Source organism: Eschrichtius robustus, chromosome 1 (assembly GCF_028021215.1).
Source record: "Eschrichtius robustus isolate mEscRob2 chromosome 1, mEscRob2.pri, whole genome shotgun sequence".
NCBI lineage: Eukaryota > Metazoa > Chordata > Mammalia > Artiodactyla > Eschrichtiidae > Eschrichtius > Eschrichtius robustus.
This window is the reverse complement of record NC_090824.1, coordinates 128,889,614-128,914,300: the sequence shown is the minus strand read 5'-3', so window position 1 is coordinate 128,914,300 and position 24,687 is coordinate 128,889,614. Positions and strand designations below refer to the sequence as shown.

General features: G+C 51.0%; 1 protein-coding gene across 4 annotated transcripts in view; it reads right to left on the bottom strand.

Annotated features, from left to right (window-relative positions):
- Positions 1-11,510: 11,510 nt before the first annotated feature.
- MAP2K5 (mitogen-activated protein kinase kinase 5) overlaps positions 11,511-24,687 on the bottom strand; it is a 263,644-nt gene continuing 250,467 nt past the window's right edge. For all 4 annotated transcript variants that reach the window (XM_068554385.1, XM_068554405.1, XM_068554395.1 and 1 more), the window contains one exon: positions 11,511-11,976. In XM_068554385.1, the coding sequence (XP_068410486.1) occupies positions 11,872-11,976 (105 nt within the window). In that variant the 3' untranslated portion in view covers positions 11,511-11,871. The remainder of the gene's footprint in view (positions 11,977-24,687) is intronic.

Below are 24,687 nucleotides of genomic sequence, written 5' to 3'. Positions count from 1 at the left end.
CCTTACAGGGTCAGGGATATCCTGGGTCCCACAAGGATGTCATAAGGATTAAATAAGGTGCTGGGTGTATGGCGCATAGCCAGGTCTGGGACTAGATTGAGTGCCTCGGGTGCACAATTTAAGCAGGGATTCACTCTCAGGCTCCTGAAAATTCTCCTCATAGTCCCAGCCTTGCACAAAGCAGATGGCACAGAGTAGGTACACAATATCTGTGAGTTCCCCTTCCCTGACGGCCTCAGATCAATTCTGGACAGCTGCCTGAACACTGGTGGAGTTCAGTCTGCTTGCTGGGACAGGTTGAGCTTTATTGAGATGTAATTCACATATTGAAAGTGCACAGTTCAATGGTTTTTCGTGTATTCAAAGAATTGTACACCATCACCACTATCAATTTTAGAGTATTTTCATCACCCCAAAGAGAAACCCATACCCATTAGATATCACCCCATCTTCCCACCCTCCCCCAGACCCTGGCAACCATTAATCTACTTCCTCTTTGCCTATTCTGGACTTCTCATATAATTGGAAATGTACAATATATGGTCTTTCGTGTCTGGCTTCTTTCACTGAGCATGTTTTTAAGGTTCATCCATGTAGTAGCATCTATCAGTACTTCATTCCTTTTTATTGACAAATAATATTCCATTGTATGGATATCCACATTTTGTTTTTTCATCCACTGATGAATATTTGGGTTGTGTCTACTTTTTGGCTATTTTGAATGAAGTTGCAATGAACATTAATGTACAAATTTTTGTGTGACTGTATGTTTTCATTTCCCTTGGGTACATACTAGGTGTAGAATTGTCAGGTCACATGGTAACTCTATGTTTATCTTTTTTTAAGGAATTGCCAGACTGGTTTTCCAAAGCACTGCACCATTTTATATTCTCACCAGTAATGTATGAGGGCTCTGATTTCTCCACATCTTTGACAGCACTTTTTATTATTTTTTTTTTTAATTATACCATTCTAGTGGGTGTGAAATGGTATCTCACTGTGGTTTTGGCTTGTATTTCTCTGCTGTGTAATGATTTTGAGCATCTTTTTCATGTGCTTATTAGCCATTTGTACATCTTTCGAGAAATGTTTATTCAGATCCTTTGGCCACTTTTTCAACTGGATTGTTTGTATTTTTATTATTATTATTATTATTATTATTATTATTATTAGTCATTGTTTCCCCCCCCCCTTTTAATTAATTAATTTATTTATTTTTGGCTGTGTTGGGTCTTCGTTTCTGTGCGAGGGCTTTCTCTAGTTGTGGCAAGCGGGGACCACTCTTCATCGCGGTGCGCGGGCCTCTCACCATCGCGGCCTCTCGTTGCGGAGCACAGGCTCCAGACGCGCAGGCTCAGTAGTTGTGGCTCACGGGCCCAGTTGCTCCGCGGCGTGTGGGATCTTCCCGGACCAGGGCTCGAACCCGTGTCCCCTGCATTAGCAGGCAGATTCTCAACGACTGCGCCACCAGGGAAGCCCTGTATTTTTATTATTAAATTGAAAGAGTTCTTTATATATTCTAGATACAAGTCCCTTATCAGATACGTAATTTGCAACTATCTTCTCCTGCCCTGTGAGTTGTCTTTTCACTTTCTAATGATGTCTTTTGTTTTTAATTTTGATGATGTCCAATTTCTCTCTTTTATTTTTTGCTGCTCGTGCTTTTGGTGTCAAAACTGAGAAGACTTTGCTGAACCCAAGGTCATAAGATTTACTGCTATGTTTTCTTCTAAGACCTTTATAGTTTTAGCTCCTACATTTAGGTCTCTTGTTCCATTTACAGTTAATTTTTTGTGTCTGATAGGAGGTAGGGATCCAAATTTATTCTTTTGCATACAGATATGCAGTTGCCAGAGCACCATTTGTTGAAAATATTATCCTCTCCCCATTAAATTGTCTTGGCACCCCACTGGCTTTTCTGGTCTGGAGAAATGACTATCTTCCTTTCTCCAGGAGAGATGGGGCCTCCCCAGAGAGGGGGGCCCAGCCAGCCTCCTCCCTCTGCAGATGCAAATGGAAGCTCACTGCTCAGGAATCAGGAACCAGTCATTCCTCCGCAAATAATATTGTTGAGGTGTTCCCTCTTCCCCCACTGATAATTCTCTTCTTCCTCTGCCTCCTGATGTATGTGGCATGTGCCTTTATTACGACACGGTCTGGGATGAAGTGACAATGGAGTGTTCCATGTCTCTTAGTGGAGCGAGAGTTCTGAAAGAACCTAGTCTGCATCTTACAGGGAGACAGCTGTTGCTGAGGGACCAGCCTTCACCTCAGACAGATCTGGGTTTAAATCTTATGGCTACTTCCTGGCTGTGTGGCTTTGGGTGAATTGCTTCACCTCTCTGAACCTCAGCTTCCTCAATCATGAAATGGGCATGCTGGCATCACAGGAATGTTGGCAGAACTAAATGATATGAGGGGTCCCAGCCCAGAGCCTGGCACACATTGGGGCTCCAGTTTTCTTAGCTGGTATCAATGGAAATAGGAAAGTGACCCTCCTCCCAATACCACTGCTCCACCCCAGCCCTAATCCTGTCCCTCTCTATCCCTTTACCCTGCTTTATTATTTTATTTTTATTTTTATTTTTTGTAGTTGTACCTCCCCACACATCAGAGACTACAAGGAAATGAATGAATCACACCTAAAGACTAATACTTATAATAATAATAGCTATTACTTATTTTCTGTTATGTTATCTACTGTGCTAGACGTTTGTCATAAATGCATTTCTAATCTTCACAATAACCCTGCAAAGTAGATATTATTATCCCCAGTTTGCAGTTGAGGAAACTGAGGTTCCAGAGTGCAGGGACTAGTTTGCTTTGATCCCTACTGTGTCCCCAGCTCCTGGAACACAGGAGGTGCTGAGGAAGGATCTGATGAATAAATACTGTCTTCAGAGTCTCTACTGGGCCCTGGGGGGAGTCCCTAGTCCTTGGTACTGAGACGACTGAGGCCCTATAAGGGTCAGCCTCCAGGGCTCAAGGAGGCTGAGTTCTGAGCCCTGTTGGGGAGGGAAATGGGGAGGGGAGTGGAGCTGGAGGAGGGAAACTGACTTCTGGAGAATGGGAGTTGGTGGTGCTGGCTGCATGGTGCTGGGAGAGGTAGGGGGAGGGAGGGAGAGAGAAGGAGAGCGGGCAAAGGCTGGTGAGTGGGGAGGGCAGCTGAGGATGGGGGCCTGGAATATGGGCTTTGTAAACTGTAAAGGGCTGTACGCAAGGAACAGCGTATTCCAAAGGCATTTGGGACAGCCTGGGCTGGAAAATGAAGAGGAGACATTTAGTTTCCTATTGCTGCCGTAACTACCACAGTGTTTTAAAACAACACAAATGTATTGATATTATTCTATAATTCTGGAGGTCAGAAGTTAGAAATGGGTTTCACTGGGCTAAAATCAAGGCATTAGCGGGGCTGCATTCCTTCTGGAGGCTCTAGGGAGAATCCATTTCCTTACCCTTTCCAACTTCTAGAGGCCACTTGCATTCCTTGGCTCCTGGGTCCTTCTTCAAAGCCAGCAGTGTAGCATCTTCAAATCTCTCTGCCTGTGCTTCCCTCTTCATTTTTGCTGCACCTCACAGCAGGTAGAACTTCCCCCATCAGGGATCGAACCCGCGCCCCCTGCAGTGGAAGCGTGGAGTCTCAACCACTGGCCACCAGGGGAGCCCCATCCCTCTTCCACTTTAAAGGACCCTTATAATTACACTGGGCTGACCTGGATAATCCAGGAAAATCTTTTTTTTAAACTTAATTATTTTTGTTATTAATTAATTAATTTTTTGGCTGTGTTGGGTCTTCGTTGCTGTGTGTGGGCTTTCTCTAGTTGTGGCGAGCGGGGGCTACTCTTCGTTGCGGTGCGAGGGCTTCTCATTGCAGTGGCTTCTCTTGTTGTGGAGCACGGGCTCTAGGTGCACGGGCTCAGTAGTTGTAGCGCACGGGCTTAGTTGCTCTGCGGCATGTGGGATCTTCCCAGACCAGGGCTTGGACCCGTGTGCCCTGCATTGGCAGGCGGATTCTTAACCACTGCACCACCATGGAAGTCCCAGGATAATCTTTAAAGTCAGGTGAATAAGAATCTTAATTCCCCTTTGCCCTGTAATATATGTATATATTGACAGATTCTGGGTGTCAGGATGTGACTATCTTTGGGGGGCTGTCATATTCTGCCTACTACAGTTGTCTCTCAAAAAAGAGGCCCTGGGAAGCTGGAGTGTATGCGGGAACTTGATGATTACAGCATATGGATGAGAGCATGTGTGCATCCAGGTGGGGGCACTTCTGTCCCCACCCTCAGCCTCCTGAGCTACTGCCTGGAATCCAGAGCTTTGCCCCCATTGGGCAAAGCCTGGCCCAATGTCTTGGGCTGAGCCTGGAGCTATTGCCCTGAGCTGCACAAACCTCCTGGGGAAGCCAAGGCAGGCCTGGGTGTGGGCTGAGGAACACACTGGTGGGGAGCATTGTGGTCACCCACAGGCACTGCCATTAGAGGCCAGAATGCCCATGCCAGGCCCTCACGCCAAATGTGCAGTGGCCCTCGCTGGCGGTGATGTGTCTTATCCTCATCATTTGTCCTTCTCCAGACCTGAAGGGCAGGGGGCAGATGAAAAAATGGGGAGTCACAGGGATTGAGGAGTGGCTGTGTGGGTCTGTGTATATGTGGGGCAGGGGTGCCTGCAGGAGGAGGCGGGAGGAAACCAGCCCTTTGGAAGTGTTTCGTGCATGTCATGGTCAGCATGGAGGATGATTCAATAATGACACCAACAACCCATTAGGTGGACACTCTTGTTACCCCATTTTACCAATGAGGAAACAGGCCTTTCCAGAGAGGTTAGGCATCCTGCCCAGGGTCACACAGCGAGTCAGTGGAGGAACCAGGACTCGGGCCCAGGTCTGTGTGACTCCAAGCCCATGCCTTTCAATGCTACATTCTGCTGCCTCCCACACAGGATTGCCAAAAAGGGGTCCAGGAGGCCGTGGAGGGCGGGGGGAGGAGGAGAAGGGTTCCATTTGGGTGTCAGAAGAACTCACGTTGAATGCTGCCTCTCCCACTGCCTTGCTGACCAAGAGATTTAAAATACCTTTAAAACAAATTATTTTTATTATAAAAATAATACGTTTGTTGCATTATGCAGAACAATAGAGAGGAGATTGAAGAGCACCCACACTCCACAGCTGTGCAGTGTTAACTAGGGTCTTGTTCCTAGATGGGGGGATGATGGAGGCCGGGTCACTAAGTTCTCTGAAGCCCTACCAGCCCTGCCAGCCTCCCCTCCATTTATTTAATCACTAATTCTTAAGCATCTCCTGAATGCCAGGCAGTGCCCCAGCTCCTGCCTTCTTGGGGCTCTCACTTGAAAAAGGCAGACAGACGGTGCAAGAAAAGCAATGAGGACAAAACAGTGAGGTCGGGCGGTGACGGGGATCCAGGGTGGGTGGGTGTCAGAAAAGGCCTTCCCAGAGCATTTCAGCTGAGCCTTGGAAGATGAGTAGGAGTTGGGCAGGAGAAAAAGGGTGGCGGGGAAAGGTGTCCAGGGCTGAGGGAACAGCCTGTGCAATGGCTCACAGGCAGAAAGGGCTCAGCTCATTCAAGGAGTAGAGTATCACCCCCTGTGATGGGAACGTGGAGTAGGAGACAGAGGTGGGGCAACCATGCCCCTGCCTTTGCAGGGGTGCTGGGAGGAACAACCAAGGCGAATGTGAAGGCAGTGTGCCACGTCCAGCTGATACTGCAAGACAGCACTATTTCTCCTCTTTCTCAGAACTAAAGTGATCTGGACACTGGAACTCCGGGGACCCTCCATGCTCTTTTCTCATCCTGCCACCCTCACTGCTTTTCTCAGTGTGAACCCCATTGCTCTCCCTACTACCCACCTCCCCAAATGGGGGAAAGATCAAAGGCAAATTTTGGGGAAGAACCAGCAACACAGCCTGACTGGATGCTTTTAACTAAGTCTGAGGGCAGGAGAGACTTTTTATCCCTTGCAAGTTAACGCAAACTGTTAGGGAGATAAATAAATGACAGAGCTGCCGATGGACTGTTGGGCTCAAAGGAGGGAAATTTGTCTCACTTTAGAAGAAGGACCTGGAGGGCTCAGCCCCATCGACTTGTTCATTGTGTTGTTATCCGCCAGAGAGGTGGTGACACCACAGCAATTAAGACAAACTTTAGTCTATAAGTTCATCCCTGCAATCTCGTGGCTTCAAAACAAGACAAATGATACCGCCAAGGGAGGAAACAAAGTCTTTTTCAGACTCTGTCCAAAGTTATGGCGAATATTTGTAGTTGTTCAGCAGAAAATTTGTCATTACGAGGCCTGGGCTCTGCTGGCTCCCCCCGCCCCACTTTATGATCCATCTTGGATTATAAAGTGTGCCAGCCCAGGCTGTCTCTGGGACTCCACCTGGCTGCCTCCTGCAGGGTCCCACCCATTGCCAGCCGCACCCACCTGCCTGTCTCTTAGGTTACGGGCATCTTGGGTGGATCAGGACTCGGTTTCTGCCAACCGGAAAGGAGTCATGACAAAGCCAGGAAGTGCCATCAGAACCCAGCTCTGCCACCGAGGGCTGGTGACCTCCTCCCATCTCCCTTCTGCTCCCCCTCCCCTGCACCAGCAGCCAGCACCCACAAGCACCAGGCTTGGGGGCTGCGTCCTGGGCCATTTCCTGCTTCCACCTGCCTGGGCTCCCCACCCTTGTCCCGTATCACCACAGCTGTTGGCCTTCTCCACAAGCCCCTCACAACTGATCCTGGCCTCAGCCTCCCACTTGTGGTTGGATTGAGCCATTTCTGGCTGCTTGAAGGGAAAGCACCCCAGCCCCTCAATGAGGAGGTTGGGGCCTGGACCCAGTACAGCCTTGGGAGCCCACCTGGCCTCGAGTGTGGAGTCAGGACCCCGCTGGCTGCCTGGGCTGCCGTGGGCTGTTGGCGCTGGCTCCCTTCTTGCCCTCCTGCTTCTGTTGTTTCGTGCTCTTCTGCAGCCTTGCCTGGCACTGCCTCTCTCCCCACCCTCCCTGTACTCTGTGAACACAGGCTCCCAACCTAATAGGGCCCAGACTTAGCTACAGGACGAAGCTCCAGTGGGGAATTTGGGCAGCAGTCAGTGGGGATGGAAGACATCTTTGAGGCAGCATCATGACCCTCTCTGGGTTCCCACAGCCCACAGGGAGGCAGCTGTCCATCCCCGTCTAACCAACCTGTGCGACAGAGGGGGTCTGCGGAGCTGCCTGCCTGCATGCCTGGCACCATCCCAGGGCCTCACTTTGAGGTTATATTCTGGCCTTCAGCACTGAGTGTGCAGAGATCTGGAAGCATATGCCTTCCCCCCAAAGATTCAGGTCTGTTCAGCTCAAGTGCAAGGCCCCAGGTTCTTGGCCTGCAGGCAGGGCACCCATGGCTTCCTCAGCCGGGTTACGGCACCCAGCCCATCTTGCACTGGCCTGACAACCCCCAAATGGGCTGGGCTCAGCTCTGGGTCACACTGCTTTGGGCCACAAGGCCTTTGTCTGACCACATGTGGGGAACAAGGGTCCCACCCTTCCTCCCTGTCCCCATTGCCTTCTTGGAGCATCTCCAAAGCCCTGGGGTCCTGTAACCCAGACTTCCCAGCTGGGAAAACCAAGGGCAGGACAAGGAAGGTCCAGCGGGCTGAGTGCTGAGGGCACTCCTTGCCTCCAAGCTCGGGTGGCACCCACCTCCCAGTGTGAACTGCGGGCTCCGTGAGGACTGACCTGTCCCAGAAACACCCCCCTCCAGGCTTCAGGGTCTGAGGCCCGAGGCTGCATCCCGTGGGGGTCTGGTCTCCTGGATGTCCTGGTTAGCAGGCAAATGGGTGTCTCTGAGGGTTGGAGTGAGAGACCAGAACAGGATAGTGACAAGCCCTGGGGAGGGGCCTGCGGGCCTGACCCTTCCAGCCCCCCAGCCCTCCCACACTCAGAGCACCTGCCATGTGCCGCCCTGGCCAGGTCCTGGGGTGATGAGTCAGACCCTCAGGGGGCTCACATCTGTACCAGAGAAGCTTCCAAGAGGACGTGCTGTTTGAGAGGGGCCTCAAGGGAGGAGTGGAGGTTGGCTGCACGGGCAGGGTGACGGTGGGTGAGGTGTCACTCTGGGCAGAGGGGAGAGCTCATTCCTGTCCCTCCGTGTTCCAGGTCTCAGTCCTCCATGACCCCTCAGGGCAAGGGCGGCTTGGCCTTGGGGCTGTCAAGGGTGACTGGGGGGATGACCGAGCCTAAATAGGCCAAAGAGGGCCCTGCCTGTCAGCCAGAGGGCTCTTTGCAGGAGAACCCCTCAGGGGTCGCCCAGCTCCCCATCTTCCCAAGACTGAACCCAAGGGAAACTCAGACCTTGAGGGCCGCCCCAAAGCTGGGTCTCTAGACGTGGAGTCCACGAGTGAGTGGGTTCCAGGGCTCCATGAACCCTAAGTTGTGGACAAAACTGTGTGTGCAAGCGTGTGGGTGCACGTTATTCTGGGGTGAGGGTCTGTCACTTCTGTGGGACACTTGTGGAGGTCCGTGGCCCCAAAAGGTGAGAACCCCTGTTCTGGAACATCAGGGCTGGGAGGAACTCCAGGACTCAGTGGGATCAACTCCTGCATTTACCAAAGAGGAAACTGAGGCTCAGATGGAGACATGCTTTGTCCAAGGTCATCCTGGAAGCTGGTCTCCAGGTCCAGGGCCTTGATGAGCCCTCCAGAGCAGTGTTTCTCAGTGCCAGTGGAGGGCGCTCTGCCTCTGTGTCCTGGGGGTGGCCACAGAGCAGACCCCTGGGCCCCACTCCAAAGGTACTGATATAGTATCTTTGCACACCAGAGTTCCTGAGGACAGGGTATGTGTGTGAGCGCTCACGTGTTACATATGTAGTGCTTGTGGAACTGACTTCTGGAGCCATGGTTAAGAGAACGGCTCTGAGTTCCAAATGGTACTTTGCTACTTACTTGCTGGGTGTCCTTGGGCAAGTCTCTTAGCCTCTCTGTGCTTTGGTTTCTCCATCTGTAAAACGGGCAGATTAAATAATACCTCCTACCTCATGTGATTGGTGCAGAGATTAAACAGGTAGATAAAGTAAGCCCTCAGCACAGTGCTTGCATGGGATGCCTGATCATCTTCCCTCCCTCCCCTGGTTTGGGATTTGGGGATAACAGGCTGGCTGGGTGAATCTTCTCAAATCAAGAATGAAAAAAAAAAAAAAAAAAAAAAAAAAGAATGAACTTCACGTCTGGGTGGTGGCTGGTTCATGTTCTGGGCTGGGGAGGCCCCTCTGGGGAGCGTCTCCTCCTCAAAAAGTCCACAACACATGCTCCGTGAAGCTCTCCCTGCCCTGGGCACTGACCTGGGGACCAGCAGCCTCGATGGCCCGGGCCTCATCTAATCCTGTGACCTCCCAGCCCCAGGGATGCGGCAGGTGCTCTGCCTCAGGCCCAGGGGCAGCTGGAGGCCTGTACCACCTTGCAAAGTGTTACCAAGAACATGACAACTCTGCCCCAGGAAACAAAAGGATGCCTCACATGGGCTGAGCCCTTCATGGGCAAAGGGCTGAGCAGTGCTGGGAACCACAGTCCAGCCAGTCTCCACTCAGGCCACATTTACTGGGCACCTATGACGCCAGGCTCTGTTCTTGGCACCGGAGGGGTGGATGCCACATGAAGAAAACAGACCAGAATCTCTGCCCTTGTGCGGCGTACATTCTAATGGGGAGGAGGGGAAGGGAGGAGATGGCAGATAAAATAAACGAGTACAATTAGTGGTTTGTAACAAATGCAATGGAGGACAGTGGTGCAGGCAAGGGGAACATGAGTCCCAGGGGGCAGGTGTGGGCGGGTTGTGATTTTAAATAGAGCAGTCACGTCAGGACTCACTGAGATGCCATATGAACAAAGTCCTGAATGGGACAGAAGTGAGTCATGTGGATACTTGGAGAAAGAACGTCCTGCACCCGGTATGAAGGCCTATGTTAGATGGCATAATACTAGCTGCCAGTAACGTAAACGCAAAATAGTTTAGTTCCAGCTCATTTAACAGTCCAGTGCAGGGGTTCCTGGGGGCAGCATGTTCCTCCAACGGGTGATTCAAGGATTCAGGCTCCTTCCTTTTGGACTTCAGCCTCCCGCACCTCCCACTATAGTCATTTTTCCATTTAGCAGGAGGATGGAGAAACATGTAACACAGAAGGCACATCTGCATTTTAAGCTTCTTGGCCAGGAAGCAACCTACCATCTGCTTCAATTGATGAGAACTAGCCACAAGGCCCCTGTTAAATGCAAGGGGGATGGGGAGAGCTGGTCTGGGGCTGGGTAGCAGCTTCCCCACAGCCCTACACTATGGAGGGAGCATGAACCTTTGGGGGTCAGCTAGGTGTCTCTGCTGTGGCCCTGAGTGGGGGAGTGTCCCTGGATGTTCAAGGGTCAGTAAGGTGGTCAGGTAGCTGGAGTAGAGTGAGAGTTGTGGGTGATGGGAGTTGAGATCAGAGATAACGGGGGCAGACTGTATAGGGTCACACAGGCCATTGCTGGGTCTTTGTCTTGTTTTCTGAGTGAGCTGGAGCCCCTGGAGGTTCCAAGCGGGGAAGGGCCAGGATCTGCCTTGTTTTACCTGGCTCCCTCTAGTGGCCGTGTGAAGAATAGACTGCAGGGGCAGGTGCCTGGTAGGAGTCTGTTGCAGGGGTCCAGCGGTGGTGCCTTGGATGAGGATGGGAAGTGGTGGAATCAATGCAGTTTGAAGGTAAAGACAGCAGGACTTCCAGGTAGGCTATATGTGCGGTGTGAAAGAGAAAGAAAGGAGGCAAGGCCAAGTCCCAGTATGTTGGAGTGGGCACCGGGAGGATGGAGACGGGAAAGTGGTGCAGGAGGTTCTGGATGCGTGCGTGGCGTAGGAGTTTGCTTTTGGATGCGTCAGGACGCCACTTAGACCTCCAAGTGCAACCCGAGCCTCTCTGAGCCTTGGTTCCTCACCTGTAAAACGGGGGTAACACACTTACCTGGCGGTGATGGAGAGGATTACCTAACAGGATGGCTGTGAATGGCCCGAGGTGAGCGAGGTTCCCTGGGCGTGGCGTCAAGGGCAGTGAGGGCCAGCCTGCTGTAGAGAGGAGCTGGTGGTGGGGTGTGGGGTGTGGGGTGGGAGGGAAGGAGAGCCTCTCAGAACCACCCCAGGCTTCTTCCCAGCTCTTGGTCTCCTTCCTCACCCACGGCCCCAGATCAGATCACTGTGTTGGAGCTGGAGCTGCTGCTGGGACTGCCTGGCCCTTGAGTGTGGGGACAAACTCCAGCCCAGCAAGGGGCACATGACGTGGGTCCTGAGATTTTAGCTCTAGCGCTGGCTTGGCCGCTTTTCGCCGTGGGACTTGGTTCAGGGACCTCCACGCCTCAGTTTTTTACCTGTCAAATGGGCCGGGCTGTGGGCCTTGTCACGGAACTGCAGGAAGCACTCCTGGGGGGCTGGCACTGCCACACATATCCCTGCGCCGCTCCCAGCCCTGGGCGGGCAACAGACCCTCTGCACAGCACAACCCTCCTGGTGGTGGGCAGTCACAAAGCAGTAATACTTTTATTCCCATCAGCGATACTGACGGGGCCTGACCCTTTACAAAGGAGAATGTCAGGAAAAAGGAAGAGGAGCAAGGGCGTAGGGGCCTCTCTTCTCGATGCCCCAACCCCTCTACCCACCCTGCCAGTCAGGCCTCCAGACCCAAGGGGGGGGCGAGGGCTTGCCCTGCAGGGGTTGGCCACCCTTGAGGGCTCCCTAGGCAAGGTCATCTGCCAGCGGAGTCGAAGGTGAGTCCAGCAAAGCTCTTCTGGTGCGGACAGCAAACGAAGGCCACAACAGGCACGTTTTCTCCTCGGTGACCAGTCCTGGGCTTTCAGCATCACACTGCAGCCTCAGGGGGGGCCCTGCTGGCTCCGCCTCTCCTCCAGTGCCCTGCACACCCACATGGACACCACGGTGGCATTTCCATCGTTGAACTGAACGATGAATGGGTGGCCCTGTGGGGAAGAGGAGGAAGCTGTGACAGGCATTCCCCAGACTCTGCACGTCATCACTTTCCAAGCCCTGTTCTCAGTCTTCCCCAACAGCCCTGTGAGGTGAGGGCAGCTTCAGCCCCATTTCACAGCCTAGATGACTGAGGCCCAAGGTGGAGCAATGACATGCCTGTCTAGAGCACTCGCTGCAAACTTCACATTCTGCCTGGTGCTTGGCTACCTTCTCCTGAAACTCCAACCAGCCTGAAAGATCCCCAAGGGTGTGAGCCTATCTTAACTCCACACTGCCTGGCCCTTCCTCAGCCCAGCATCACTCCAACAGCTGGCAGGCAAGGCCTGGCACCGGAGCTGCCAGCGTTCCTATCAAGTTGCTGCCCAGAGACCAGAGAATCATCTCATCAGGGGCTACGTCAACCCCCGTTTTCTTCTTTGTCTCCAGCCCTCCTATGAACAATCTGCGAGTGGAGGGAAGGCAAACGTGTCGGGGGAGGATGGATGTGCTGGTTCGTGGTGAGAAGCTGGGGGCTGGGGACCAGACTCTGGAGGGGCGCTACAGCCTCCATGTGGCCCCTCAGGCTCTAACCTACTTAGCTCACAGGCAGGCCAGGTTATATTTAGTCAGCCCCCTCCCCAGCTGTCCTGAAGAGACAAGATTCCTCCTCACAATCTTAGGGCCTCCTTGGGAGTTCCCAGGAAAGGTCAGAAAAACGCAGGGGCAGCCATGGGATCACCCTGGCCACAGGTCAAAGGTGAAAGGAAAACTGGAAAGCATTCTCTTCCCTCCTCTTCTCCAAGTGCTTCTCTGCTAAGGGATGCGCACCTGGCAGCCTCCTCTCCTACCAAAAACTTTGTAGCCTGAGACTGAGGGAGCCACGCTGGGCGAGCAGAGGGCATGGGGGGCTCACCGCTACCATCTCCCCAAGTCCCCCCTGCTCCTTCTCTCCCTCCCGCTTCAGCCATCCAGCTCCCAGAAGGGAGCTCCCGAATTCCCTGCTCCCTCCTGCTTTCTGAGCCCTTCTTGGGCCCCCTCTGCCTCCCCTCTGGCCAGGCGGGGCTTTCGAGGCAGCTTTCCTGATGAGCTCATCACAGAGCCAGGAGGGACGGGGCCAGGGCTCGGATGCCCAGACCCCACTGTGTGTGGGAGCAGTCAAGGACCAGGCTGGGGAAGGGCGCGGGAGGTCAGGTCGGGCGGGTCCCGCAGGCAGCACAAGCCTGAGGGGGGGCTGAGGTGGGAGAGGCCCAAGAGGGACTCTATCTTGGCTCTCATATGTCCCCCACCCCGACACGTATCATCTCACTTTATGTGTGCCTGCCTAAATCAGTGCCTAGATAGAGGGGATTCTTCTTGAAGTCAGTGAGCACATTTCCTTTTCAGGAGGCTCAGAGGAGGTGACCTTGTGCCCTTCTGAAGAACAAAGGGAGAAGCTGTGCTCAGGAGCCGAAGAACAAAGGGAGAAGCGGTGCTCAGGAGCCGATGGGCCCCTCCCCTGAAGCCTGGGGTGGCACAGTGTCACTTTCCCAGAATGCCCGGTGACTTTGGGGGCCATATGCTCCATCTCTGTTATCATCTGTTCAGGAACAAGCAGAGCGGAACCACAGGAGGGGAGAGTGCAGCGTTCCTCCAGTTACAGGAAGGCTGCTGGCTACACTGCAGGAGGCATTTCGCCCAGGTGCACCGGGAGGCGGACGAGGAGAGGGTCAGCATCCACCGCTCTGGTGGCGACTCTGCCCCTTTCCTGTCCTCCCTGACTGGGAAGTGACCCCCATCTCCTGTGTACCCCTGATGCTTTACACCACCCTGCACGGGAGTGACCGAGACAAGTGGTTTTGTCCCCAGCCACTGCTGATGGGTTTGGCGGGGGGGGGGGGGGGAATGAGAAGGGGAATCACAGAGGGAGAAAGACAGGAGAGAGAGACAGAGACAGAGATGGAGGGGAGACGCCAGCCTCTCTAGGCATCCTGGGCTGTGACAGGAGAATGTGGGAGCTGTAGGCTGCCTGGTCCCCCATCTGACTGGGCACCCAGAGAAAGCCAGTATGTGGGGAGTGAGAACATGGAGAGTTGTACAGAGGGAAACAGGAGCTGAGATGGCACTGGAGACCCCGGGGGCCATGACAGCCTGGCAGCATCTCTGCCTACAGTGTCCATGCACACCTCACGGTCTGGGGTGGAGACACTAAGTCACGTAGGTGGGCACAATCATCTCCACTTTGCAGATGAGGAAACAGAGGTCACGGGTGACCTGCCCCATCTCCCAGAGCTGCGACTGGATCACAAGTCTCTATAACCCAAACCTACTGCCTGCGGCGCTCCCTGGGCTGAGCTGCAGTAGGCAGAGCCAGATTGCAATTCCCCCTTGCCTTATTTCTGCCATGGGATTCAGGCCTGCCTGGCCAGAGGGGGACTGAGAAGGCAGGTCCTGACCCCTGTGTCACCCCTGGGACATCCTGGGAGAGTGGTGTCAGGGTGGCAGATCACTCTTACTTGACTCTGCGCCCTCCCATCAGCCCTGGGTGGGAAGCAGGGAAAGTATACTGTCACCCCATTTTACAGAAAAGGAAACTGAGCACCGGGGAGGGGACGTGACTGGTTAAGTGCTGCAGCTTCTGGCTGCTACTCTGGTACGATCTCAGGGCTTGACCGCATCCCCTGTGACCCTGACAGCGCACGTGCTCCCTTTCCTCCCTGGAGTACAGTGGACACTCCTCCAGTCCCGTGACGCACACGACGCAGGCACTCCTCGTGAGTTTAATGAGCAAACGAAATCTGATGGACAGTTCTGGGAAAAGCATGAAGATCACTCGGCCACCCTGAGGTGCCTGAATTCCTAGGTGGCTCCTGACAGGCCCGAGCAGATGCCTGCAACAGCCAGATGCCTGGAGACCGATGGAAACTGCACACCGGATAATACCGAGTCCAGCGCCATGGACTGAGTGCTGTGTGCCAGGCCCTTGCCAAGGGCTTTGTTCTCATTTTCCCACCGATCCCCACGCCCACTCTGGAGGCGCACACGGCCCCCTTGCAGATGAGGAGACAGACACTCAGGGACCTGTGTGAAGTCACGCAAGCGAGGGCTGGGCTGCAACCACAACGTGGGTCTCTTGACTCCAAATGCCACACTCAGGACCACATGCTCTCCTGCACCTGCAACCGGAGAGCTGACCTCACAGCCCTTCTGGGGGGTCTCTGTGTGGTCCGGAGAGGGCTGCAGCCCCCTGCAGCCAGACCCTCCTCTGCATCTGGGTAAATGCACATCTCCCCCTAGGCAGAGAAATCCAGATGTGGACAAACTCGCAGCCCCCTCAGGCTCCAAGGATCAGCGGGAGCATGGCGTAGCCCATCTCCTCGGAGCCAGGACACCCACATGCTGCTTGTCAAGAGCACCCTCCGCCCCAGATGACTGCCCCAGACACCCAGGGCTCTGCCACCCACACGGAGGGTGTGTCAGCGGTCACTCCGCAGAGGCTGGCAGGGCGCGTGCAGGCTGGAGCCGCTGAATGATCTCACTGGCCTCGTCACCAGGCAGTGGGAGCCACTTTCATCTCCCGAATTCTCTCAGGGCCAATTGCAACAATTAAACCGGCGAGGGCTGAAGTATAATGGCCCACAAACTTCGCCACAGAAGGCGGAGACATAATGAAGGGAAAAGGATGGCACTGGAAGACGTAGGATGGATCCAAAAGGCGGGCACAGGGGAGAGTGAGAGAGATGAGTCAACAACAACCAAAGCCGGTGGCACCACCGGGTGCAGACCTCCCACCACGGGGCCGAGGGGCAGATCGTGCCCGTGCACTAACCTGTGAAGAGAAACTAGAGTGTTCAGTACACCCTCCTTCACTTGGGCACTAGCCTCCAGGGCTTCGCTAGAGTTTGGCCCTCTCCTTCTGTAATAACGTCCCTAACTTTTGCCCGCCCGTGTCGTCGTGATGAGGTGCCTTCCTGATGACTGATGGCAGGACCCTCCCCATGTGGACAGCGCTCCATGCTTCTGCCAAAGCGGGCAGGGAGAGGAGGGGTCCAGGGGCCCACCGTGTGGGCAGGAGGTGGACGCTCCGAGCCTGCTGCGGAGAAGTAAAGCCTGAGGTTGATGTGTCTGGTCTCCCAGGCCAGTGCTCGTTCACTGACACCTCACTCTCCGCCCTTAGTTGGGCTTCGAGTTTCTTCCCAAATAGGAATTTACCTATTTGGGGTCTCCATAGTTTCCTCTCCCGTATAACCTCCTACAGAACTTCCTGCATGTGAATCATGTGAGGACTTGCCGGCGTGGCTGCCCGCCCGCTGCAGCGCCTGGCAGGTCGCAGGCCCTCAGTTGGCCGTGGGCCTGAGGCAGGAAGAAGTGACCTGCCTGTCCTCTCTGTCTGCATCTATTCATCGAGCCCTTTTCGTGGGCTAGGCCCCGGCTGCCTTGCATGGCCCGGAACCCACCCATCACCCCCCCTTTACACACAAAGGAGACCGAGACGCCAATAAATGTGACCTGGGGCAAGGTCACAGAGCTAGAAAGTGGCAGGGTTAAGGGCTGAACCCAGCGGAGGACACCACACTACTCTGCTCACTGGGGGCGGGCACGGTGAGTTTTAAATTCCTACTTTTTAAAAGAATATATGGTACATTATTTTTAACTAGTAACTTTTAACTGGCAAACTGAAATGACAGCGGCAAAAAGGCAAACTGTGTCCTCCCCGCTCAAAGCTGTGTCAGGCACAATCCAGTAATTTATTTAATACTCAGCAAATCTATTAAGTATTATATTATGCCTGTTTTATAGATGAGGAAGCTAAAGCACAGAAAGATTAAGGAATCTGTCCAAGACCACGGCGCCTGAACGTGGTGCTGTCTCCAGAGCCCGAGCCTCAGCCATTACGCTGTCCTTCCTCGTCAGTGCCAGGGCTGGGGGATGGCGGCACCCACCCTGCAGGGCAGCCTGCCCTCACAGCAGGCGCCGGGTGGCCTCTGTTCCTTCTCTTTGGGCCTAGCTTCTAGAGGAGCAGGAAAATGAAGACCCAGGGCCTGGAAGAAATTTTCCAGGGCTATGGAGACCACACCCTAGACATAAGGGTGGAAATAATAAATAGGATGCCTGGCAGCAGACTGCACCCCAAACCTAAGATCTACTCTGTGGGGCCTTTCTTCACGTCTCCTCTCAAGAGGCGCCATCTCTCCCACAACAAGAGCACACCCTTGTTCTACTGGGTATTATCGTCATTTGAGCCCACCTTATCCTAGCACAGACTGGAAGCCTCGAGGACAGGGCAGTGCTAATCACATAGGAACTGCCAAGAGAAGTTAGCTGGATCACAGGTGAGTTACACTGCTTCCCAGGAGCCTGATGCTAGGCTGAGAAGGGCCGCAGGTTGGGTGGGCAGGCCTGGGGAGAAGGCTTCTCAAGCCGAGGCTGCTCTAGACTCTCTGGACCACAGGATTCCTCTCTCTCAGGATGAGCTCCAGGCCACCAGGCACCTCCTTTCCCGCCAAGGACGCCACACGGGACAGGATGCCAAGGACCCACGAGCTGGTTCAAGTAAGCAAGCCCAGCCCCGTTACACTCCAGCTAAGTCCAAAATAAGAAGAGTCCAACACACGCTCAGGCGAGCCGCAGGGCCAGTCGTGTCATGAGGCAGGTGCCTGTAAGAGGTGATCTGAGAGGCTGGAGGGGCCCCAAGGTCAACGCACTGTCCATCACTTCACCTTTCCGCACTGGGCCTGCCAGCCTTACTTGAAGGCTCTCTGCATGTCCCTTTAGGATCCAGCCCTCGTGGCAGGGGTAAAACACTTCAGTCCTTCTCGACAATATGGAGGTGCGGTAGGATAGGATGGGACCTCAGAGACCAGCAGGGCTGTAGGGTGTGAGGTGTGCTGGGGCTTCCACACATGTTTGATTCAAATCATTAAGATATTTTAAGCTGTATATGTTAAAAAACTAATTAAAAAATAATATATACACTCAACTATGTTCAACTCTAAATGTTACCCTGAATATTGGCAATGTGTTACCCAGCACTGTGATGGTAACTGATTTTCTGCAGCTCTTAGGACAGGCAGTCTGCTTGTTAGATCTGTGCATATTACTGACTGCTCACACATGGGCCGACACCTAGAAAGGTTGTGGTGGTGCACTGGGCACCTAAAATAACTCAGGGCTGTGACGTACACTCACATTGTGTGTAGGTATAAAACTGTGTGAGAACCACACCAGAGCCAGTGCACTGAGCCCACGAAGCACATCTGCCCAGTGGCCCGGTGCACGATGCACAGACAGGGGTGTGGGTCAAGCCTGCTCTGAGTTTCCAGTGGTGTCAGCTCCTGCAAGCTTTGAGTCCCTCTTGTCTGACCTGTAGATTTACCGTAAGCAATTCATATGAACAGCTGCTAGCTACTGTCACCAACTAAACTCTAAAATAAAACTTTTCTGCTATTCCTTTTTAAAGCTTCTACGTGGGCTTAAAAGATGCCTAAGCTGAGAGGGCAACTGGTGAGTCAGGATTTCCTTGATATGGGGCTCCTGAGACAGTATCAGAGATAAGTGGGACACTGATACAGATATTAGACTATAACCATCACCTATGACCCTGGCTCTCAGATTTTTGTGTCCTTCAAGAGAAGTCTCATGGACGCCTTTCTAAAGAAGTAAGTGTCTACAGTGAATACTTACTTACACATTCATGCTAAAAAAAACCACTACTTTTTTCCTATATTAGTATTGAGATCCTGCATTAATTTTACATAATAAAAAGCATTCCACTGCTACAGATTCAAAACTAGCAATCTAATCTCTACTTACTCTGGAGATAACTTAGATTAGAGAAGTTCAATAATTTTTGGAAAAATGCACATATGTCCAGTGTCTGCTAAACGGCTGACAAGTGCCAGGGCAGTGGGCAGCCTTTATAATATTAATTACATGAGATAATAACCCATGATCATCCCTGGGGTCAACGCTTCCTTCCAGGCTGGGTGTGTCCGAGCTAATCAACAGGGGGAGTCAGGGAAGGAGGTGGCTGGGATTGTGGCTGCAGGGGAGCCCCCAGGCACAACTCAGCAGGGAGAAGCTGAGGCACCTCCACAGCAATTCTTCCGTCTGTCCCTGTGTGGGGTAAGGCCAGGAGCCCTGGACTGACAGTCAACAAGCCTTCTCTCGCCAGCCCAGGAGTCGTGAGAGCTTGGGAAGGGCCACAATGGCCTCACCTATAAAAGAGAAACTATTCCAGGGGAACCTCCATTCCCCTGGCTTCATCCTTCCCCACGGAGGGACCTGTGTTGTTGTCACACCCCTCAGCCGTGTCCCCAGGGGGAGGCGTGGCAATGTTGGGAGGAAGTACGCAGCAGGCCCCCGCTCAGGGGTCTCCTGCCCACAGGGAGGCTGCATTCTGGCCTGCCCTCTCCTGGTGAGCTTCCAGGCAGGCTGTTCACCTCTGACTGGGCTCTGCGGTAAATTCTCAGGAGGGCCCTCGGGCCACCCACGTAAGCACGCCCTTCAACTCAGATTTTACACAAGTAGGGTGATGCTTCCTTTCTGTCATTTCCTGAGTCTTATTTCTCAGCTGGTGTTGAACACAGGGAGGCTGCTGGCTGGCCTCGTCACCCAACCAAATACCCCAGCTCTCTCTGCCTCCGGGGTCCGGTGGGAGATAGCTTGTCTGCAGACAGGGATTCACAGATACACGCTGGGCAGCGTGAGGGGAGGTTACTATCCCCCCAGGTAGAATGCATGCCGCGGAGTGGCAGTAAGATGAGGGTGTGAGCCTTGCCCATCAGCTAGTGTGGAATCTGCCTGTCTGCCCAGCCCAGCCTACCTGGGCCAACGTCCCGGCTGCGGAACTTTCGGAGGTAAGGCGTTTGTTCTGAGACTGTGCTTTCTCAGCCTCTGATTCCTAAAGCTCTTCCACGGCTGGGGCTGGGGGGTCCCTTCTAGCCCTTCATTTTCTTTTAAGACCTCAGAAATGATTTGCAGCTGTGACATGCCATTTCAATCAACCTTCCTGAGTTTATCTTCACAACTACAGAAATAGATGTTTCTTCCCAAATATTCAATTATTAGCAGCAAATTGCTTACCTCCAGCCATCCTAGACTGTACACAGGCATCTAAGGGGGGGGTCAAGGCACTCTCCACCTTTCACCTGAGCAGGTCTATGTGTTCCTACACGAAGTAATTGGTCAGAAAATGGCCAATCGAGAGAGCAAGATGTTTCCAGAGGTCTCCGCAAGTCATTCTAGGGCCTGTCCTTACAGGGCAGCCACAGGACTCGAGCAGTGTGGTATGGGAGGGGGCACAGGACGACTGCAGTGGGCCACCGTGAGGGGTAAACACGCAGATGCCGGCACTCATGAGTTTGTGTCGGAGGAAGCTGACCCATTTGGGTGGCAGAATGGTGCCACTGGCCCATTTAGGGGGGGCTGTGGTGGCTGCCCTGTAGGAAACTCAGACAGGACTCGGGGGAACAGCAGGGAGCATGCTGGCTCCCCCTCTCAGTCTCGGGCTGAGCAGATACCTAGAGAAGTCAGGACCTGAGGGTGCCAGAGGGAGAGGGGGGGCCTCGCTCCAACAATGCTGAGGACTCTTGTCTGAGAGGCTGAGTCTGCAGGTCCAAGCAGTGAATATGGGGGCCACTTACAGGCATCTGGACGTTCAAGGTTCGTCTTTCGGTGTGATGGCTGTGTGGTGGTGGGGATTTAAAGACACAATGCTCAGAAGGATGGATTCTTTCCAGCCCTCTTTTCTTCTTACCTCTTGAGATTTGATGTTTAAACTCTGAGACCTTGGCTCTGTGTTTGTGTGTGTGTGTGTGTGTACACGCATATGTGGGCATGTGAGCGTGCAGAAGGGGAAGAAAGAATGAGACCCAGCACGATTTCTGGACCACAGCAGGCAGCTCAGTAAGCTTGTTGAACAAAACAGAACAAAGTGATTCGACAGTGAGTGAATGAAGAGATGGGGAGAGACTAAGCCTAAAAGCCCTCCCTCTACAAATGCCCAGCCATGCCAGATAAAATGGAACATTTTCCAAAAAGCATACTAGATGAACTTGTAAAAAAGAAGGAAATCTGCAAGTGCCAAAAATGAAGAGGGAACTGAAAACCAGAATTATAAGTGTGTGCGTGGAGGTCTTGTAGCCCTAAGGGAGGCTCTCAGTTCTAGGAATGTAGGACCTGGAAAGTGTGAAGGACTAAGTGGACACAGGAGACAAGGTCCACCTGGGGAGCTGGCCTGAGACCCTGAGCAAAACTGGGACTGCAGAAAGGGTGAGCCAGAAAAAGTCTGCCCATCAGCAAATGGGATGCTGTGTGAGGTGGCTCTGAGCCTCGTGCACTTTGGGGTTCAATGTACCACTGCTGTGGTCTCAGAACACAAGGCTGCTCATAAACTAATGTAACATTGATATTGATCGAGCAATACTCTGGAGTATCTCTCAGGAGCATGAAAAAACATTCTGGGGAAATACTTCTGGAATTCAGTAATTTCCACAGTAATAAGCCCCATTCAGTATGAGCTTACAATAAAACTTCCAAAACGTGTGAGGAAACAATTATCCATGGACAAGAGTCAGCAGACACAACACACAGGAAGATTAGAGCTCTCAGAACCAAGGTGACAGAAAAATAATTGGAAAGAAAATGTAAAATGATGTACAGTCGAAAAGACTGAAGACATAAAAGAAGAAATTGAAACACTAAGAACAAGATATTATAAAAAAGAGAAGAGAGATTTGAAAAAGAATCAAATATAACTTACAGAAATAACACATACAGTGACTGGAAAAAACAAAAGAAATTCTCCATAGATGAGCCAGATAGCAAGCTGAATATAGCAAGGATAGACTTAGTAAGCTGGAAGAATGGTCTGAGAAAATTACCCAGAGCACTAGTCAGTAACGAGAGATAAACAAAACATAATTTTTTTTAATGTGAAAGAGAAAGACCCAGAGGAAAGAATGAGAAGAGACGAGACACTGCGGGGTAGGGTCAATATCCAAAGAGACAACAGCTGAAAATTTTGAGAACTGATGAAAGATATGAATTTTCAGATTCAAAAATCATAATGATCTCCAAGTAGAATAACTATAACAAAACCTATACCTAGACATATTGTAGGGAAACTGAAGGATACCAGGAAAAGAGATGTTAAAAGCAACGAGAGAGACAGGCATGTCTCTCACAAAGGGCAGCACCTGAGCAGCTGGCAGATTCTCACCAGCAAGTGTAGAAACCAGAGGACAACACAGTATCTTCAATGCCCTGGGAAAAACTGTCAATCTAAACTTCTAAACCCAATCTAACTAACAACCAAGAGTTAGGGCGGGACTTCCCTGGCAGTCCAGTGGTTAGGACTCTGTGCTCTCACTGCCGAGGGTCTGGGTTCAATCCCTGGTTGGGGAACTAAGACCCCACAAGCCACGCAGTGCAGCCAAAAGAAAAATGAGGGCAAAGTGAAGACAATCCTAGAACAAAAACTCAGTTTTACCCTCACTGACAGAACTCTTAATATACTTCCAAAAGGAAAAGAAACCTCAGAAGGAGGAAGTAGGATGCAACAGGAATAAGGAACACATAACTGCTAAACACATGGATAAATCTCAACAAGTACTGATTATACAAAATGACAACAAGGGTAATGACTAATTGTGAGGATCTAAAAACAAGATGACAATGAAATCCTGGACATGAAAGAAGGGACTGATCAGAAACTCTTAGGGTCCTTATGTCTGGGGGAGAGAGGCTGTGGCAGAGGCTGCTAGCTGCCTCTCAATAAACATTCCCCTTTCTTCCTTAGCGATACAAATCCTTATTTTAATAAGGAACAGTGTCACCCAGCAAAGCAGCTGCATGTCCAGACTCCCCTGCAGCTAGTTTTGGCCAATGCCACGTGAGCACATATGCTGTGTGCCAATCCCCAGAACTGTCCTTAAATGAAGGGGTATTTCTACTGCCTTTCCTCGTTCCTGTTGGCTGGAGCTCAAATGCCCCTTGACTGGAAAGATGGAAGGAACTGCCAGCTAGTCTGGGCACCCTACTTCCTGCCTTCCTTTATATGTATGGGGAATACCCTGCTGTCTTACTTAAGCTGCTGTTCGTTTTAATCATGTGCAGCTAAAGCCAATTCTACCTAATATAAAGATGAGATTGAACCTAAGGCTGAGTATTGTTGGGAAGGGGGGTATATTTAGTGATTAACCTTAGGCTTTGCTAAATTAAGTCAGAAACTCAGGGATAATAAGAGGCTAGAAATAGAATATAATATGTAAACTACTGGAAAGAATAAAAAGGAAGAAAAAATTAATCTAATAGAGTGAAGAAAGGAGAAAAAAGAAGTCAAAAAAGCATTGTAGAGAAGAAAGTACAAAACAGGATAGTAGAAAAAAAAATTCAGGTGTATCAATATGCAATAAGTATAAATGATTAAACTAATCAATTAAAAGAGAGTCCCAGATAAAATTAAAAACATCAACAGCAAAATGCAGAGATTCATTTAAAACAAAAGAACACAGAAATGATGAAAACAAAGGAATAGGAAAACATATAGCAGACAAATACTAAACAAAAGAAGACAGCATAGGTATGTTAATATCAGACAAAAATAAAATTTCAAGCAAAATATATTAGAGGTAATGAGGGTCACTACATAAAGATAAAAGAAACATTTTAAAATGAAGATACAGCATTTTGACATAGGCATCTAACATCATCGCCTTAAAGCAAATACTGACAAAAGTGCAAGGAGAAACAGACAAAGCCACACTAACAGTCAAAGATTTTAACACAGCTCTCTCAGTAATTGATAAATAAAGCAGGTAGAAAATCAGTAGGGCCTCAAAATATTTAAGTAATGCAATTAACAAATTTGACCTAAAGGATGTAAATAGGACACCGAATTCAACAACTAGAGAATCACATTCCTTTCAAGCAAAGAGAGAACACTGAAAAAAAAAAAAAAAAAAAAAAACAAACCAGTGTAGTAAGGGCATTTCAACAAATAACAAAGATCTGATACTATACCAACCATGTTCTCTGACCACAGTGCATGAAAAGCAGACAACAATCACAAGATAACAAAACACCACTATTTGCAAACAAAAAAATACTTCTAAATAATTCGTTGGTCAAAAAAGAAATCCTAATTGAAATTGGAAGTTACTTAGAACTGAATGACAACAAAAACACTACATATAAATGTTTGTGGGATGCAGCTAAAGTAATACTTAAAAGGCAATTTATAGCTTTATATGGATATATTAAGGAAAAGAAGATTGCAAATTTATAAGCTAAGTGTCCAATTCAATAAATTATACACAGAACAAAAAGTAAATCCAAAGGAAACATAAAACAGCAAATAATAAAGAACACAAAGGAATTAGATATCATAGATGATCAAATCAATAAAATACTGGTTCTTTAAAAAGATTAATAAAGTAGATTAACCTCTGACAAAAATGGTAAAGAGAGGACACAAGGAAACATCATTAGAAATGAAAAAAGGGCACATAACCACAAATCTGGGAAAAATTTTAAAATAATAAGGGCATATCATATGACTGATATGAGGCCAACATAGCTGAAAATGCAGTGTGATGACTCATCAGGAGAGAGAGAAAGAAAGAGAGAGAGAGAGAGAGGGAGAGAATGTGCGCGTGAGTGATGGTAGGGGCAGTGGGAAGGGTGATAATGGTGGCGACTGGGAGGTGCCAACGAGAAGTGACAAATAATCACCCTGGCAGGTG